Raw genomic sequence first — 20,493 nt, forward strand, 5'->3', positions numbered from 1 at the left:
TATAATAAGTAGTCTTAATCTAGTTAAATAAATTATACATTTGTATATTATATATATATATATAGTCTTGATAGTGGCATAAGAATAAAAAATATACATATTTTACTGAGCATATATATATATATATATATATACAGTATCTCACATAAGTGTGTAAAATGTAAAATGTGAGGGGTGTACTCACTTACGTGAGATACTGTATATATAACCAAAGCGATGTCACAAAACTAGAAGAATAGAAGAGCTCTTTAAAAGTTTGGAATCCAGACAACTTTTTGCTTATGAACTTTGATATGTTTTGCCTTGGATCTGTGTATAGCCTAATGATTTATAGTACTGCAATAACGTTTCAGAAAAAAAATAATATGTGCACTAAACTTTGACAAGTTATTAGTGTCTTTCCCGTAAGTGAACTTTGAGTTTTTATCATGATGAGATGACAGCCCAGGTGTAAAATACAGGCCAGGCTGTACTTTATCAAGTCACAAATCACCCATTTAAGGAGGTCATAGGCTACTGGTGCTGCATTTCAGTTCATTGTGCCACTGCATCAATCCCCAAATTTCCAGATCCACAGTTCAGTAATTGTATTCTTTTCTGTTTGGTTTAACTCCTTAAAGATTAAAGTATTTCTGTCAGCATTCTCATGCATCATTTCAGCATGCATTTTTATGAATATGCCTCAAAGAAGTAATCATTCCAACATGGCTATAAGGTTTTCACACAACAAATCTTTATCATTCTTGTTAAACTATTTACAACTAGAGATTTTTAGCTGTCATGACTAACTGTGCATCTCACAAATGCAGGTCAGCCTACCTACACAGAGAATCCTGTAAGCTCAAGGCATTAATTTTCAGTTTCCCTGACAGTAACATACACCCTTAAAAATGGAGCAAAAATCCTCAAAGCATATGAGGTTGGATAAAGTTAATTCTGGCTCTGACAAAAGCATTTAGGCTTTTATTTCTGCTCATTTTTTTAAATAATAGATCACCCTTAGTTGAAGCACTGAGGCCCAGAATTGCTGTTGAGGATTCAAGACTGGTTTGATGTCATTTATTTCTACACTCCAGAGGTTATTATTTATCAGTTGTCCTGTATTCACAGTGATTAAACAATGGGCTGTTTGAGTCAGCTCAAAAAAGGGTTGGGGAAGTCCCTCAGCTCCACGCAGTCAGAAAAAAAAGAGAAAAAAACAGAGGCACATGTTGCATTAGCTGTTTGCTGGAATCTACGTCTGAAATAATAACAGTAAAAAAGGAACAGTTGCACCAGTGACACACAATGTAGGCTATAGCAAAAAGAGTGAAGTATGTGTGACATCATATGTGCTTAACTTGAGGCATGATGCAATCCTTCTCTGCTTCCCTGCAGTGGTTTATAACAGTCAGTCTCAATCTGTCTACTTAACTAGGTAGCTAGTTAAACCATTCATATCTAGAGCAGCAGGAGATCATCTTTAAAACAAATTAATATATGACCAAGTCAAGCTGAGCAGAACGAATAATTTATAAACCTTCTAGACTGCTGTCAGAATAGCCAGAAAAAAGTGCTATATTTAATGGTTATACTATTAAGCTTTTATAAGCATCTTATGTAGATTTAATAATTAGTCTATAACTCACTTTAGTGTGGTTGTAAGGAGAAGCGGGGTCTTTTTAATTATTACTTGATGTCAATAATTTGAAAACCAGATGTAAAGCATTCATATCTTCATCCTGATAAAAAAAACATGAAAGACACAAACATATTTTTAAAAGGATAATTTTATATATTAAGTACCTAAATGTTCTGATACCAAGTTAAAACTTTATTAAAATGTATTAAAACAAGTTACTGTCATACTATGTTCACTATAATTGGAAATGGAGGATGAAGGAGTGTTAAGACCTTAACACCTTCCCATTTCTTCTTATGGGACATGTTGCTAGTACACAAGCAAATACTAGTTTTTGGTCATATTTACAGATGTCACATATCATCATAAAATAAAAAAAAAATAAAATAAAATAAAACCTGTTTATTAGTTGTAGGCAACTATGTTAGCACATAGTGCTCAGAAGCAAATTGGTCAGGGTCTTTCTTTTCAAACCTTATGTTTATTGGGTAAATATTTGTTATTATAGAGTAAATATAACAAATAAAACATCTTTAGTCACATACATGTTTTCATGTTGAGGAAGAGGAGTTTGTTGGAATCTATCAGCAGTTTAACATAAAAAATCTAAAGCTACTGAACCTAAATGACATCCTCTGTGGCATATTCAGTGATAAGAAACCACACACCACATGCTTTGATTTTAGAGAAATAAATCTGCACACATGGCTAACACTGACTAAAACATTCGTAGAAATAAAACATACTGAATAGCCAAAGACTGGGTCAATTTTAATTTTCTTTGCCATCAGACCTGTTGTGTAACCACTTTGTGTTTATTTCAACCTTTATTTATACAGGTAGTCCCACTGAGACACGTTAATTTCGGTCTCATTTACGAGAGCGCATGTACATATACTGTACGTGTACTTGTATAAAAAGAAAGCTTACCGTAACTTGTTTATAAAAGGGACTGACATGACCAAAAATATACCATTAGATCAGCAGTTAGCCAGAATTACCCTTTTTTTTCTCCAAAACCGCTCCCACTTGTCCTCATTGGCCAATGAGAGGAGGAAGGAGGGCATGTGTGCAAATAATATAAGTGAGATGACATCCAGGTGGTGGGGAATCATACAGGTGAGCATTCACACCACTGCCTGAGGATACTACTTCACTGTACCAGACACAGGAAAGCACCTCAACTTAAGGTACGGACATCCTTCGTTGTCTTCATTTGTTCTGATTTATTTTGTAATATGCTACCATGTGACTGTTTCAGAGTGTGTGTGTGGCGGGGTGTGTGCGTGTCTGTGTGTGTGTGAAATCAACTTTCACTTCTCTGTTCAAGTTTGAGTTTGACTCTGGTATCTGATATTTTTTTCTTTATAGATTGTCATCAAAATATGTTGACGGGAATGGAGACGGTGAGTTTGACGTTATTCTCTGGTAGAAAAACTGGTTAGATACTATTGATTCTATATTTACATCTATTCATCTGTAAGCACAGAAAATTCTTGTTGACCTGACACATACACTGTGAGTGTACACATGCTTATTTGTAGTCGCACATTAGTGTTACCTGAATGTTATCTATGCAGATGTAAGTCAAACACTTGCATAAATTTGCCAGTCAAACTATTACACACATGGCCTTAGTGTTGTTATTTGGCTCTTTTCCAAGACACGGACCCTGCAGCACAAAGCTTGGATTAGAATTTTAAAATTTTACAATTTTATGTTACTTACATTAACCACTTGGAAATTATCCCTGTCCTTTAGAAACATCTGGAACATCAGAAATTCATTTTATAAAAAATAAAAAACACAAGCTCATTTAAAATTGATGAAGTGGTAAATCATAGACAATGCTTTTCATATGATAATAATAATAATGATGATAATAAAACAGCAGGTTTTCGGTCTGGCATCACCCCAGGCTGTTACTGACAAAAGCGAAACGTCACACAAACTAATTGTTCCTGTGAGCATCTAATAGAAAAAGAAAAAAAAAAAGAAAAAACTTGAGTTTGCTTTGTCTGAAAGCTGTTGTTTACATCTGTCAGCTGGCATATGGGACTGACATTAAGCTGGGTGGAGGTCGGGGGGCCTGGAATGGAGTGACTCCCTCCACCTGTCCAGAGGTGGACTTAGAAGTCATTGAGGAGTACCTGCAGGAGCATTCACTGGAAGTCCAGCCTGTGCACGCACCTGCATCATCCATGACCACCTTGGGGCATCAAACACATACAAACTCCCATCAGGAGGCCAGGATCATAGGTTAGCATAATGTTGACAGTAGAGTCTCTTTGTGGAATGTTAGAGCGTATTTCTATACCTTCTGACAGGATGTTGTTCCTCCACAGAGAATAGCTGGTCAGGTCAGCATCCATATGAGTGGCACTATGACTCTCACACTTCAAATGAGGAATACAAAGAGGCAGCATCACATCCAGCCTGTCTTCGCCCTCATGACAGCCAGTGGGTGAGTTCAAGTAGGCCAACCTCAATCTCCAAGTGAATTAAAATATGTCTTTTCCATTAATAAATGCTAAAGATACCATTGTGTGTGTGACATACTTGACTATTCTGATCATGGATTTTTGTATGATAATACTGTTAAGTTTTATTTTTATTCTTATTATGATGGTTGTACTGAATTATGTTTTATTTGTATTTTCTTCACAAACATGTTCAGTATTGCTACGAGGCACCTACATACGTTGACTCAGATTCACAGTCTAGCAGCTCCCAGTATCACGATTACCAAGATTCCCCATCACCACCATCTGACAGAGGGGATGGGAAGGACAGCAATTCTTTACCACTTGTACCTTTGTCAGGTATAATAAACAAATGCATGTCTGGCTACATACGCAAAACAAGACATTGCCACCTCATATTTCTGTTTACATCCCCTTCCTCCTCAACAGGAAAGAGGAAGGAGCGCCTGTTCCAGTTCCTGTTTGAGATGCTTCAGACGCCATCGATGCGGAGCTGCATCTGGTGGGTCCAGTCTTCCTCTGGCACTTTTCAGTTCTCCTCCCAAAACAAGGAGAGCCTTGCGCAGCTGTGGGGTCGACGAAAGGGGAATCGCAAAACTATGACATATCAGAAGATGGCACGGGCGCTAAGAAACTACTCCCGAACTGGCGAGATTCACAAAGTGAAAAGGAAGCTCACCTATCGGTTTGATGAGAAGACACTGAGATGTTTACAAGGAGATTCTAATACAGTGTAGACAGCATGACATCAGCACAGAAGTAGACTGAGCCAAAGGGACGTTAATGGAAATTACTTGACATCTTTTCTGCTCTTTCTTATTCTAAGGACTTTTAAATGATAAATTAATACTGAGTATTTAAACAAGCCAGAGCGTGAAACACTGATGGCTCAGAGTTTTCTGGAGATGAAGAACCACATTGGAGTTGGGATGAAGGGTGAACTGGAAATGATTAAACTGACACAAAGTTGTAATCTATAGAAGCAGGCCACATGTGAGGTCAGCTGGCATTCGTTGAGTAAATCTAAAAGGTTTTCACATAAAATCTACTTTATAAGTAGAACTTATATCTTTATAAAAGTTAAAGTTGTGTCTTGTTTGTTGTGATCCTGTGTTGCAGATATTCAGCAGATAGAGTATATGATCGTTTTATACTCCTAAAGCAAAATGAGATTGTGTAAACTTGATCTGTTTGTGTAAATACCTTTTTTTAGATAAAATAAAGAGATCTTTCTCTCAACTCAAGTATTGTTTTCATATGATTTCATACAATTGTGAAGTACAGAACTTTTTTTATTTTTAAAGAAAGATTATTAAAGGACACTTTATTATTTTTTTTTTAAGTATTGTCTTCAACATTTGTGTCGCTAAAGGACAAGTCACAACTGGACTTTCATTTGACTCGCTTCATCTTGAAAGTGCACTGTATTCTTTCTTCTGTTCAGAATTTTAGTTCTTTATTTCAGTTAGTTTGTTGAATTTGGTGCACTGTTTTGGAACAAACAATAAGTGAAGGGTACTGGAAATTTGCTGTTTAACCTTTTTTGGGGGGGTCTTTGGTAGAGCAAATTTTCACTGACTATGATGAATCTTACAAAAAATGTGTGGAAACAAACCTGCATGATCTCTACCACTTGATGTGTAATTCCAAATTTTTATGTTTTTTTATCCCATCTTTATCTCAACAATTTGTTAAAAAACAAAGGTTTCTTTGTGCAAACTTTAAAGGGTTAACATGCTGCAAATGAAGGCATCAGACAGGCCACGTGTCCATAGTGTACCCTTCTTCCCACCTAGTAGCAGCTGGGACAGGCTCCAGACCCCCCATGGCACTGCATTGGAATAAGCAGGTATAGACAATAGATGGATGAATACATCAGTGATATCTTAGGCTTCTTAGGGTTTTATGTACCTTTATAACCATCAAAATATAGAACATTTTGGGCATGTTTTGCATGTCTGCTTTATGTATGTAAATCAGTGCATTTGCCTGATGGTAAAAGTCTATGTAGCATGTTACTCCAAACTTTTACATAGTTGAACTGAAAGAAAAATACCAACAAAATAAAAACCACACCTTTTTAAGTTTTTGAGGTGCATTTAGATGACCCCTCCTCAAACACTCCTGGGGTGTATTCATCATTGTTTGAGGAGGAATTCTAACTATTAATGAAACACAGATGGTGTCTCCATGGAGTGCCTTCCTGTTGTGTGTGCACACAAAGGCGCATGCAAACATATAAAAAGCATCCGCTTATTTTTTCTTTAGTCATTTGAAGCTAAGGAACTGAGAAATATCAATAGACTGTATGAACATATCAAGATTATATTAGATTTGTGGCTGCTTTGGATATTATCATACATGTGCACTTTCTTCAAGAAAACAAGCTCCATGAAACTAAGTAGCTTCTCTGTCACCTGCGATTTCCACCTGCAGTGATGGCTGAATGGAGTTGGGGGGTCTACACAGTGCTTGAAGTGTTAATTGCTGTGGCATGCTGCCTTGGAAATGCTGTGGTGGTGTGTGCGGTTTGTGTTGGTATCCGGGATTCCCTTCGAGAGCCAACTTTCTGCTTCTTGGTTTCCTTGGCGGTGGCTGACTTCTTGGTGGGTGTGGCAGCAGTACCCCTAGCTGTATTGTTGGACGGCTGGGTGAGTTTGACCCCTGACCTGTGTCTGCTTCTCAGCTGTGTCGTGCTTGTGCTGACACAGGCCTCCGTGCTGTCACTGCTGGCCATTGCTGTGGACCGATACCTGCGGTTACAAATACCTCTCAGGTGAGGTCTGACCACTAAAACACAGGGAGAGGCATCCCATTTTACAACATGCTATTTGTGGAAATAATCTTATCTAGTTCATCTTTTCTTCCTCTTCCATCCCTCCTTTTCAGATACAAAGCCCTGGCCACACAAAGGCGTACATGGTCGGCTGTGTCTGTTTGTTGGATACTTTCTTGTCTACTTGGTTTCACTCCTCTGTTTGGGTGGCACAACCACTCCTCTCAAGCCTCCAATTCCACCAACATATCTTCCACTGCCTTTATCTGTCAACCTTGTACTTTCCTCTCTGTTGTTTCCCTCCCTTTTATGGTATACTTCAACTTTTTTGGCTGTGTCATGGCCCCTCTACTGGTCATGACTTTCCTTTATGCTAGAGTTTTCTGGAGCCTGCAGAGACGTCTGAAGGACAGCTGTCCTCAAGCGCAGGCCTCTTTGCTCAGGGAGAAGCGGCTGGCCTGCTCCTTGGCTCTAGTTCTCATTTTGTTTGCTTGCTGCTGGATTCCTCTGCACCTGATGAACTGTCTTCTGCTGTTCCAGGGTCCTCAAGCAGTGAAGCAAGGAGCACTCTATGCAGGCAGGTCACAGCACTTTTTCAACGACTTATATGACCAGCAATAGGTCATTTTTTTCATATTCATATTAGTTCCACCACATGCTTTGAAGTGTTTTGTCATAAACAATGTACTTGTAAAAGATTTTAATGTAAAATAGGCCTGTAACAAATCTAACTCTTCTAGGTATCCTCCTGTCTCACGCCAATTCTGCAGTCAACCCTGTGGTGTATGCTTATCGCATCCCAAAGATCCGGCAGGCCTACAGTCTAATATGGAGGCGCCTCCTCCTGAGGCTAAACTGTTGCCAGAGAAACAAGCAAGTTAAGAGATCAGCAACGGACAGCTAATCCAATCACAGATGTGTGGATAAGGAGGACAAAAGGGGGTGTATGAGGTTTGAGTTCATGGAACCTGAAGGAAGTCTATCACTATTACAGCTAAGTAAGCACAATGTTTAAATATACAAAGTCTGCAGTATATGGTTCAATTTACGCTTCCATGCAAATTCAACACATGCAATGTACTTTGTATGTTTTAGATTCAAACTTTATTTTAAGCAGAGAAATTTCCTAAAGCTCCACTAGAGGGTGCTATAGACTAACAAACGCAACAGCTGCAGTTCAATCACAATAGGACAGCTGTGTATGACAAACTATTTTATGTTTTTCACTCATTTTTCGACAACCGATTTGAAGCAAGAATGATTTTTATTGAGATTTACATATTGGAAGGAAGTTACAGCTTCAATCAGTAAAACAGATGCAGTCATCACTAATGCTTCTAAGCTCACACTGTAAATTCCTGCTCTTATTTTGTTGTTTGCAATTTCTCTGAATAAATGTTACACTTGATCTGAGAAGAGTGGTGAATATCCATGAGTGTCCAGTGAGCTCCTCAGGGAAGGCAATAGACTGTATAGTTATCACCTGAGCAGGGTGCAGTCCCACCCAACAAACTATACAACCTACTACCTCACCCTGTCAGAGCCCAAGTGAAATAAGTTCACCTTTCAGGGAGCTTGAAACCGGATCTGTTCTAGCATAGAACATCTAACAAACTTGTCAAAAAGCAGTAAGTTAACAGAGATTTTCTGATTGGATTGTATGATTGTCCATCAGCAGAACACAGTTGGCGAGTGGCTGACTCAGCTGTCTCCTTGGGAAAGACAGTAGATTGTATAGTTATCTGAAAAAGAGGTTGAAAAACCCCACAACTATTCAATCTACTACCTCAGCCCCAAGGACAGCATCCACGTTGCTTCAGCACCAAAGATCCACAATGTTGACTTTCCTGCAGAGGTACACAGAAAAGAAAAAAAAAAAAAGAAAAAAAAAACAAAGGGTTATAATAATTAACTTAAATACATGCTGTAGGTACACTGGAGAGGACTGCTACACCACAATCTTGTGTATATTGTGTTTAAATTCAATCCCTGTTGAAAGGAGTGTCAAGTATTTTTGGTTTAATGTCTTTATCTGGTATTTTTTCTGTAACCCGTCTCCTGGAAATGCTTAAAAATGACAACTTCTGACTCAAGCTCCTCATTCTTTATGACAAATCTTTAACTGCCAAGATGTGGACAAAAGAAAACGCTTGATCATATGAATAAAAACATATATACCGATTGACCAAGCAGTTTTGTTTCAAAGCTTAACATCTTTAAGAAATGTGTGCTGTTAAAATACATAACAGAGAAAACAATAAATAAAAAAGTAGACGGTAAGCGGACAGCAGAATGTGAGAGCACTAATGTGTGAAAGCTCAACAAACAACTTACTGGCTTCCTGAGACTCTGGCATGTGATCGAAAGAGAGAGACGGGGGGGGGGCTACTCGACTCTGTGCCAGGAATCCTTTTCCATTTTTGCCAAAAACTGAGCTCATTCCAGTGGGCTATCCCTGCGTAGGCTGGCTGCTGCATTTCAGGCGGAGGTACACACACAGATGCCTGCAAATATGGCTTCCACCAGCCGCCTCTGATTCAATACAAAGCTGGGATTCTGCCTCCCAAAACACAACAAGGAAACACAAAATGGCGTCTTGCACATCGGCCATTTTAGGTCTGTTTTAAAACACTACAAGGTCCACCTTTCAGGTTTATTATTTTTCTTTTTTTCTTTTTTCTTTTGAGCCTGCTGCGTGATGATGAAGAAAGAGCAGCTGTTATATCCTGAGTTAGGGAGAATCAATCTCGTGCCAAGCACTGAGACAAAGCCAGCAAACCCAGATGATACACTCGATCACGAGTGCCTAAACAGAGTGAAGCATTTCTTATCAGACAGCTGGACACTTCAGAGAAAAGCATGATCACATAGAGTGTGTCGCTGTGGATGTGTTCTCACTGAACAGACTGTCCAGAAATTTATGGCCCCCTCTGCTTGCCAAAAACTGGTAAACATTGAGACACGGGAGAAAAGTTGCAATGTGCCAGCAGGTTAACATAGAAGCAACTGAAGGGTTAATGAGTGCCAGACTAAATGTCAGGCCCGGCCTCATAGACAGAGAATGAGTTAGAAAGTACACTGCTTGCATAAATTAGCATAGAGCCACGACCCCTGAGACTTGGTCCAGACCACTTTGTAGTTAGCATGCAGTAAACCCCACTAGCCTGATTACAGAGGGGCAGACAGACAAAATGGGGTGGGGGTGGGCTGGCATGATGCCCACCTCTGCCACCATGCCAGTTACAAATCTATGAGCTCTGTTTGGTCGCCAGGAAACGTCCTCTGACTGGAGCTGTGTTTGAAGGACGAGGCGAACAGACTAATTTTGAAATGACAGTGTATTCGGGAGAAACGGGTCAAATCAATGAAGATTTAACGACACAACAAAACGGCAACAAAAAAAAAGATCTACCGCGTTAAATGCCTGTGGGTTAATTGTAAAAAAATTGGTGTCCCATTTCCTCGACTGTTTTTGAAACACTGAGGCCGAACTCGGTCAGTCATGTGAGCTCTGCAGGATGCTGTCGTCTGAGACTGTGGGCACTTTCTATGCCACATAAAAGGGGCATGCGCGGCTCAGCTGGGGCAAATCATTTTCTCGGTCAGCAGCTACAAAATAAATGCTCCTCAAGCCCGAGGGACAGCTGAGAGGCTCTCAGCCAAGAAAAGGAAGAAATGTGACCTAGTGAGTAAATCTCAACTGTCAATCAGACTGTCTGTGCAACAGTCACAGCGGAATTATGGCTGAATAACAATAAATTGACAAAAGAAGTAAGCCAAGAAACACAGACCTTGTCCCCCTCTGCCCTTTGATAACACTAGTCTGCTGTGACAGACCAGGATATGTTGTTCTGGAGGCAATTTCCTGCTTCAGCATTATTATCTGCCTTTGCATGACAGTTTCTTTTTAAGTTTCCAAATTCTGTGTAAATTATAGCCTTTTAATTCTTTTCAGCAACAGATGTTTTACACTTGCTTGCTTAACTACAATGCCAATAACTCTTTCTTTCAAATAAAATAAACAAAGGAAACAACAATTACAAAACAACAACAGCATATAGTTAGGATATTTGTTCTGCTTTCTGCTGGATTCCCTTTTTTTTGTAATGTCCATCTGTCATTTTTCCACTCCTGAACTGAGACAAAATGTCTTTAAAATGGCAGCTAATGAGAATCACTGTTCATTATGCAGATTTAACTAGCATCCACCATAAAATTAAAATTCCCATGCTCTTATAAAAACACAAAAATAAAAAATAAATAAAACAAATAAAAATCCGGGCATAATTTAAGCTGAAAAATTGAATGGAAACAAAAGGCCTTAGCTTCCCCTTCCCCCCTCCACATTGTGACTGGACACAGATTTCCTTAGATTTATTCCTCACATAATGCTTACACAATTTAATTGGCAAAACCCAAAACACACACGGCACGTTCAGTTGCCAACAAAACTCAAATTTGGAGCAGATTATTGCAGGAAGCAGTGGCAGGGAAATACCTACTGGGTTGCCTGGTCCCTTCGTCCACGAGACAGGATGAATGCTTGGCACAGACACCACAGAGGTAGGGGCACCAGACGATTGGTACAGGTTCTTGTGTGTGTTTTCTCTCTTTCCCAGTCTCTGCCTCTCTGAGCTTTGTGCCAAGAATGGGCAGTGTCTGTCTGCCAGGCAGAATTTCAATAAGGGAGTAAGGAGGTAGTGGTGGTGGGCAAAAAAAAAAAAAAAGGAGGCGGCGGCGGCGCAGTGGGGCAGCTGGCGTTGGCAGAGGAAGTATGCCACACAATAGATGGCAGGATGAAGAAATCCCACTGTTAAAAAGATGAAAACGGATGTCTTGTCTTACTTATTGCCGGTTTTACTGATCCTCCACAAAGCGTTGTTGTGATTTCATCACGCCAGCTTTTTCATCTCCCCACCCCCTGAGGAATGCCTTATTCCTACATTAAAGGACGAAGGACGTGAGCACTGAGCCTCCTCCATCTCACTTGGCATGCTGCCCGCTCTGATGTTCTGTACATCCTCATTAACCAGGCAGAACACTCACATGGCTCACGTGTGTGCATGTATACAGGAATATGCCACCATATGCATTTGCTTACACACTGGTGGGGACCACACACCACAGCTACTTCACCGGTGTGCATTAGAGAAGCCACTGATTTACTGATTAAACAGGAACACCTTCCATTCCTTTGCAGTCAACTGAAAATGATAACAGTGACTACAGTTGGCTAAACATGGCAGAATGACCCACATTTGGCACAAGAATAAAGTAGTCATTGTGTAGTCTATCATGCCGATTCAACAATAATTAATAATTTATACCTTGGGTGAATAAGTTTAAATGACCCTAAGATAAATATTATGCTTTTAAAAAAAGTTTTCCTTTTACATAAATTTCTATTTTTTAGGCTGATGCCAGTGTCTTGTCACGACATTAGCAATAAATTTTCTACATTTTAATATAAATCTTACTTGAGAAGAGGGAAGGCATTTTTCTTTAAAAACCTGAAAGAGGGGACAAAAAACGTTTTACTTAATTCTTTCCATCTTTACTACTTGTCTTCTACTTTGCTAATGAGATGTGTGGTTACTATGGTTTCAAATGTTTCTGATAGCCCGAAGTCCTTGCCTAATGTGTCATTACACGCCCACATGTTATAGCATTTACTAATTCCTCACACGTGCACATACACACAAATACTTGCATAAAGCATATAAACACACATAAACAGCATGCAGAACTAGGTATTTCTCTTTTAAACCAGTATGTTTGCATATATGTGTGCCTGTTTACAAAGTATGTGTGCAAAAGTGCAAATTAGTGCATGTCAGGATGAAACAGCTGCAGCTTCCTGCATGAGCAAAGAAACTTCCTGTTACCTCGCTGCAAACTGCGGCCGGTCAGCCGAGATATCAACCAATCAACTATGTTGAGGCTGAATGCAGGAAGTTAGCCTGACTGCCTCTAGGAAAAAAAACTCAGAAACATTATGAGGCAACATGATAAGTTCATCTGAGGATAAGAGAGGGGCGGGGATAAAGCGCTCCCACTCCTACCTCTCTTTCTGCCTCTCTACAGTAACTCTTGTTTTCTTCATTTCTCTCAAGCTTCTTTCTTCACATTTACCACCAAATACCGTCACCTTTTTTTAAAATCAGGTTCTTCTGATTATTTGTTTATGGATTTTATACAATAATTTGCCTCTTAATATCAAAGCTGAGCAATCAGAAATGACAGAAGATGATGAGGAGGAACAGGCAGTAGCTTACCCATGAATTGTGAGGGGTATGTTGAAAGGGTCTGCTCATGTTTACACGTGGCATGTAGGCGCCATCTTAACACCAACCCCTATTTAGACCAACATGAAGTACAGTAAGGCAATAAGCTTCCCAGTCGCGATTTTAATGGTACACGCAGACACTCAAATATAATATTAAAATTAAGCTGAACATGCGGATCGTCTGGTGGTTGATATGCATTTGCTATTTTGTCTAATTCTGAAAGAAATATTTGTTTTTGTTTTTTGGTAATCTGGTTTCTGACACCATGTTATTGTTAATATACCTGAATGTTTTCTTGGAGAAGACAGAAATAAACTTTGACCAGATAATTTTCATATATTCTTTAACAGGAGAACTTTCACTTATTAACATTAAAGAACAACTAAAAAGAATTAAATTAGGCAGCCACATTTTTTGAACACACAGCATCAACTGCTTGTTTGAATTAGGTTTTGTTTCAGTTTGAGTTTCCTCTTTTGTCTAAAGTGTCATATATACAGTAGACTATGACTCAAATTTCCAGGACAAACACTACCACCTTGAAACTTACTGCCACACCCCTCGATTGCAGAGATAAAACTTAACACTCGTTTGCACAAACACACTTGTTCTGTCAGACAGCTGCCACTAACCTGAGTTTTCACAGTGGCAGAAAGTGCAAATAGTGTGCAAAGAAAGTGCTAACCAAAGTAAATATTTCATTCGTATTACCCATCACATTCGCTCCAGATAAAAAGAAATGCAACAAGCGTCTTACTTGTCCTATTTGTGCTGCACTTCAACACACTGATCATCTGCTAAACTTATACTGACCGGTGCACAAGCTTAGTCCACTGGGGTCAGAAAGTATCAGAGAGGGCCTGGTCTTCCTTTGGCCAGTCTCAAAAGAGACACCTGTTTAGTACAGAAAGCCACAGAGAGAGTGTTTACCACCCTGGTGGAGCCTGTTGTCCTGGAGCAAAGAGGGAAGAGGCGGAGGTGGTAAAGAAAGTAAGAGACAGAGGATGGTCAGCAGGGATATCATAGAGTCATTCTCAGCTCGAGAAAAGTTGCTTCTGTTATGTCCATTGAGCCAAAATGGCGGCGAGCAGAGTGCGGCGTGGCAACCAGCGACAAAACGCACGTTTACAGGAGGAAGACCATGATGAAGGGCAAAGAAGAGGGTGAGAGGGACTGCAGAAGACAGATCATAGGGCAGTAAATAAGATGGGAAGAGGTGTCGCAGCGTAAAAGAGAAAAATACCTGAAGCCTGTATGTGTGCGGCGGGCTGGGCCGGAGGACTGAAGGAGAAGAGGGCCGTGATGGCGGGAAGAAGGGGAACGAGAGGAGTAGAGCACACCCTCTGAGTGCTACGCCCCCTTCCCACAATCCCCTCCTACTGGCGTGAGTGCGTCTGTCCGAACACAGGGTGACATCGGGACGTCTGCTCACACACAGCCCTGTAATACACACACAAAACACACACAAACCACAATATCAAACACAGAGTGCACAGCAAAAAGAGAAAAGCTCCAGATCACACCCGCGATAGGCCCACATTACTTGCAGTACCGTATGACCAAAGCCGAGTCGAACCAGCGAACACACACAGAGGACAGTTCAAAATACAAACATACACATGATCAATTTGCCAGCCTTTGGATCGCCCTCTGCTCTGCCCTGTGCTGTGTTTGCTCAGTCTGCCTGCCCACTTTGGCACCGCTGCCAAGAGGGAAGGAGAGAAAACGGAGGGGAGGAGGGGGGTGCGGAGACAGAAAGAGGAAGGGAGGGACATGTTGTAGTGAGAGGAGGAACAGAAAGAGGAGGAGTTAAGACAGTGTGCCACAGAAAGACAAGAAAAAAGAAGAGAGGAAGTGTGAACTGTCATGAGCAGACATAAAACAGTGAGATAGCAGCTAGAAGCGCTGTGAATATTTTCATGTTAATCATCAAACATCTAAAACATACCCCTCACCTTATACTCCACTTATACTATCCTGCAGCAACACACAGATGGCGAAATAGGCACGCAGGTCCAGACACTTCTGCCATGCTGTTTTATCTCACCATATTTTTACTGCCAAGGGTTTTAAAAAAACTCAGCTGTTGCTTTTTTTTTCTTCTTTTTTTGGTCAGAAATTTTCCCACCAGGAAGAGGGGTCCTGGCAGAGTCAATATCATTTTTGACATTTCTGTCCTGCCTGATTTCTCAGTCTCCCTCCTTACAGGATATCAGCCCTGCTCAGTAGGTGGGTATGTAGGAGTCAAGTTAAATCAATGAGCATGGAGGGTGGATATTTCAGAAAATGTAACTTTTCCCAGTCTGTGGTATCCCTTCCATTTCTCCCTTTGCTTTTTAATTCTAGCACAACAGCTGAACAATAGAGGTCGATCATGGATCAGCAAGTAGAAGCCTACAGATGAACTAAATCATTGGGAGAGAAAAGATTAATTCATCTGTTCATAAATGGCCGGCCCTCTCTATAGCCTGCCTGCGCAGCCAATCGCTGAGTTTTGAGCTGGTGTCCCAACATGAGCCAACCAATCACTACTGACCCCAAATCATTTTTTAAAATGCTGGGTGTGTTCCTAAAAGGGATACTTCTAACCACTAAATGTTAATCAAAACCTTGTCAAAAACTTACCATCAACCACTCGAAGACAAAAAGCAAACCTTGTTTTGTTTTTGGAGAGAAAAACAGCTCATCCCTCATTGCAGATGCTGTGATATTAGCCACTGGATCCTCAAACTGACCACACATACACCAACAAACATTTCTGGAGGGATTTCCCAGTCCTCAAACACTCACTGTGGAGACATAAGAGACTACAACAACCCAGCTCCTCTGCTTAAAGTCCATTAGTATTTTGTCGGAGACAAGACAATGAACACCAACATATACATACTGTACACACAAGCAAACACATGTGGTGTGAACAATCCGGGTCTTCCATGGAGCCTCGAATTCAGCCAGCAGGTTGGACAGCCCCTCAACCTGACGTCACGTCTCCTTTGTTGTTTATGAATTTATTTCTCTCCTCAGCTGAACTCTCTGAACCCAAAGTCCCACCCCTACCCCTCCCTCCCCTATCCACTCCCCTCCTGTCCTGTCCTGGAGCCCTACATTTACCCCCTGCCAACGAAGGCGGGCAAATACAGTATGGCTTTAACAAGAAATAAGAAAGGAAAACGGGGAGAAAGAGACAAAGAGAGCAGAGACGGAAAGAGGGAGAGAAAGGAGCTCAGATGTCTGTCTCACTTTTTTCTTTTCCTCCTTTTCTTCTTCGATTGCTCCCTGTCTCTTTTCCTGCTTGACTTGTAAAAGTTTCAGCTGCACGGTGGACCAGCCTCTTTTGGCAGCTATCCAGGTTTCAACTCTCCTGTCCCCTTGCAAGCAAGAGAAGGAAGAGAAGACAAATATAGTCACAGCTAGACTGTACTGTGAAGTTGCAGAAGCACAGTTACCATTTTTACTTCAGACTAACCGAAACATGAAGACAGAGTCCGTCCTACAACAGTTATATAGTGATGCAGTGCATAATACAGTCAAAATAGCAGAAGTGTTTTTAAAAACTGTGCCACACTTGAAAAGTTTGTCCTTAACTGGCTCTGACAACATTATCTGATAGCAGTATTGGCGCTTACACCCAGTTCACACAGGGACACAACCTGTTATTTTTTCTGGTATAAATAATGAGAGCAACTCAACTGCCTGTAAGTGCTGTAATATTTTAACTAGCACACAAACGCATTTACAATTTTGTATATTTCCATTTTTTTAACACATTTGCTCGCTTATATGTCTTTGTTTTAAGTCCGTGGGCACACACAGACATATTGTTACTGATTTACCCACGTAAACTAGGTGCCTGGTTAGTGACACACCTGCTACTCTGTTGTTGTAGCTACTCTTAATAACTTATGATCTACTTTTCTTATTGTGGTTTTTGTAATAGTTCAGGTGGGCTGCTTTTTTTTTTTTTTTTTTTCAAACAATGACATTTTACAAAACACAAAGAGGCCCACCATTTTCAGAATAGAAATACTTTGCACTAGTTAATACAAGACGTTAAAAACACTTCTTTATACAAGCGTCCATATTTGCTATCTTTACCACAGTTGGTGACACACGTATGAATAGTCCCATTAAAACTCCGATTATAATTTTTAATTGAATACTATTAGAAGTCTGTCTTATTTAAGCAGAACATCAAATGCTTTTTATTAGCTTAAATTAGGCTACACTGATAAATGGCCGCTAATAGCTAGCAGCATTGACGTTTGGCTATTTTAAGCTTTTTGATAGGAAAAAATACAGTTGAATCTAGTTTTGAACTCTCACAATATGTTAAGTAAAATATATTCTGAGTTTGCCAAAAAAAATTAAAAATCCAACTCAGCACTCAACAGTATGCGTTGTTTCCTCTTCCTTAATTAGAGGTGTCTGCTCATCTGGTTCAAACTAGTGCAAATAAAACGTGAAAGATTTGCGGTAAATGGGATTCTGAGGCGGCCAACCCGCGACTCTGAAATGTAGTATACGGGTATGGAAAATGTTTAGATGTATTGGAATACCTGGTTGCAGTGTTTTAGTAACAGTCCTACAGCAAGTTTGCACCAGTCCACTCAACAGGTGGACTGACGCTGCTTGCTCCGTCTTTTAATTGGCTCAGTTAATTGCCTAAAGAATAGCCAGTAGCAATCAGGTTACTGAGGTCACCAGCTGGGGGAAAAAAGAAAAAATATCATAGTATTTAAAATCAATAGTAAAATAAATATTTAAGGCCTGCACTTTAAAAATTTTTTAAAGAAAATACTAATAGTTTATTGGAAGCGGCCATGACTTTCCTGTTTTACGGTGGAAAGATGAGGAACGCCCTCTAGTGGTAAATAGGTGTAAATGCAGTTTGTGAGTTGCAACACATCCTGATCTTCCAGTCACCCTGCATAATTTTCTTCAGAAAATACTTTTTTTTCTGAACAATTGGGCTCCAGTGTCTGACTGTATACTTTAGCTTGTATATAAAACGTCCTGTAATCACACTGACTTAGTTTAATGTCACCAAAATGGCCAAAGTGTCAACAGTGAAGTAGATCCTGCCAAGCTAGTCAAGGTGTCACCAACAGAGTCAGTAAACTGGTAAAGAAGAAGGAGAATGAAGGCACTAGAATGGATGTTCTCAACTTCAATCTTTTTGCAGTAAAAAACAGGATGTACATTAAATGTAAAGTTCTTAAATGTCAGCCAGACACTTTCAGTGAGTTGGAAAAAAAAGGAAAAACTTAAACTTATTTTTAAATCTTGTGTACTCCTATATTGCTACAATACACAAACAGTAGATAACATATCTAAAAATTATACTCACTGTGAGCTGAATTTCAGGGTATTAAATGACATGTTTTAAAAGCAAAAATTTTCTCTTTCTCTTTCATCCATTTTCTGGAAACATTTCTGAGGCTGTGAAGAAAACAAGCTGATCTGCTGCTGCACAGACATCTCTGGAAAGGGAGAGAACTTTGTATCGACAGGCTGCAATGCAGACGTGTTTGTACATGTAATTTTTGTTTTCCTATAGGTATGCCTTGTCTTTTTATAAAGTTGTGCTTTTTATTTCCTTGTGTTGTAGTGAGTATATTTGTCCTATTTGCATGTTTTAAAAGCACAAATGATGTAGCACCTGTAATCAAACTATAAGCCACATGCTGCATAATGACAAATAATACCTGCCTATATGTTAAAGACACAAGCAAACCCCCGCTGATGTTATTAATCTTTGCTGTATATTTCATTCTCTTGTCCATTATCAGTTAAGTCCATATTAGCACAAATATCTATTCCATGTATAGCTTTTGATATCACAGTTTGAGACGAGGTCATTCATCTAAATTTTGATTCAGTTTGATTCAGGTTTCATACACATACAGGGCAGGAAAGAAAAAGAAGAATAACTTTTTTTAATTCAACAAGTCTGACTTTCTTTTCTCAAGCTTTGCGAAATGCCCAAGACTGAAGTAATACTGCTCTCTAGTGGGCAACAGGGGGACATCAGTATAATGACCTTACCTTGACAGTGTGCTTCCTCCTGCCCTCAGTTACTTCTGTGATACTTCTCATCATTTATATTGTCCCAGAAAACCATTTTTATTTCCTATTTCTTTCAATTATACCAGCATTAACAATGTAAAGGGTCAGAAAGGGCCCCACAGATCATAAAAAATTTAAATGAATTTGAATATCCAACCTGACTGTCCTGGTCAGACTGTAAGTTTAAAGAAAAAATTAAGGTTTGTGTTGATGTTTGGCAAATATAAGACATTTTAAGCCTCATAAACACTGTCACCCTGAGGTTCAGAGACTATTATTTCAGAGACTATTTCAAATGTAAAAGATCCATGATAAATGGGTGAGAATTAACACCCAGGGCTGGCTGAAGCTTATTTGCCACCACGCATAGATGCTTTCAACAAAACTTAAGATAATTCAAGAGGACACAACTTATGCTATGGCTAGTTTACATCATGAACAGCTGGGTGTTGCAGGGTCACCGTGACCTTCAGGTATCCAAATGTTTCTGTATAACAGTTTTTCTGTAAATAACTAGTGAAGTGACTCAGAGTTTCTGCAAGATAAAGAGGTTTTAGAAAAAGATGCAAAAAATGTGATGCAGGAACATTTTTTACAAAAGCAGAAATGTGAGAAAAAGATTGAACGAACTCAAGTCTTACACCTAAATATTGAACTCTGTGGCATTTCTCACTTTATTTTCACAGAATGGTAAAAACAATATTTCACAGTAGGCTCTGACATGATAATTGATAAGTGGTTTGAGCTGAGGAGTTGAGTCTTGGTGTGTTTTGTATTTAATGTGGCAGAAGCTACATTCCCATGATAAGAATGGCTGAATGGCATTTTAGAGGCCAAAGTTGTATTTAAATCAGCTAAACGACTGCCGAGTCTCAAATGCAGTTTGTTAGACTCAATCAAATAAAAATAGATTACATATGTACTAGAATATCACCATAGTTTGATTTTGAGTCTTGATAAATCCGTTAATGTGGCCAGATTACCAAGGTAACTATGTTCCAGTGCTCCATGACACATAACACTGTGCACTATAAAAGGAGAATTATTCAGAGGCGCTTATAGAAAAGTGAGATATGAGCATGGATTTGTTCATTCATTGCTTTGTTGTTTTTACTTACTTTATGTTCAGCGCTTTGTTCAGTGGCTCCTGTCATAAAGTGCTTTATAAATAAAGTTGGGTTGGCATTCTTTGGACTGTGAACTTGGTTTAGAGTGAAATTTTAAAATGGACCAGATCAGTTTTAATCTGTGTGAAATTAA

The 20,493-nt window shown here is 39.6% G+C and overlaps 1 protein-coding gene and 1 long non-coding RNA gene across 4 annotated transcripts; one reads left to right on the forward strand and one right to left on the reverse strand.

The window, feature by feature from the left end:
* Positions 1-2,651: 2,651 nt before the first annotated feature.
* Positions 2,652-5,337, forward strand: LOC121652006 (transcription factor PU.1). Of its 2 annotated transcripts, XM_042004526.1 has the most exons (6): positions 2,652-2,811; positions 2,993-3,027; positions 3,667-3,880; positions 3,967-4,085; positions 4,299-4,443; positions 4,534-5,337. In XM_042004526.1, exons 2-6 carry the CDS (start codon positions 3,007-3,009, stop codon positions 4,839-4,841), a joined length of 807 nt encoding a protein of 268 aa, XP_041860460.1. In that variant the 5' UTR covers positions 2,652-2,811; positions 2,993-3,006; the 3' UTR covers positions 4,842-5,337. The 2 variants fall into 2 exon arrangements, with proteins under 2 accessions (XP_041860460.1, XP_041860461.1); XM_042004527.1 differs by lacking the exon at positions 2,652-2,811 and having other exon boundaries at positions 2,847-3,027.
* Positions 5,338-8,125: 2,788 nt separating this feature from the next.
* Positions 8,126-14,879, reverse strand: LOC121652018. Of its 2 annotated transcripts, none has more exons than XR_006012550.1 (3): positions 14,785-14,879; positions 14,411-14,607; positions 8,126-8,727 (listed from the first exon to the last, which is right to left on the reverse strand). It is a non-coding gene; the product is annotated as an uncharacterized LOC121652018 (long non-coding RNA). The 2 variants fall into 2 exon arrangements; XR_006012551.1 differs by having other exon boundaries at positions 14,720-14,879.
* Between the last annotated feature and the right edge of the window lie 5,614 nt (positions 14,880-20,493).

The sequence above is a fragment of the Melanotaenia boesemani genome, chromosome 13 (assembly GCF_017639745.1).
Source record: "Melanotaenia boesemani isolate fMelBoe1 chromosome 13, fMelBoe1.pri, whole genome shotgun sequence".
NCBI lineage: Eukaryota > Metazoa > Chordata > Actinopteri > Atheriniformes > Melanotaeniidae > Melanotaenia > Melanotaenia boesemani.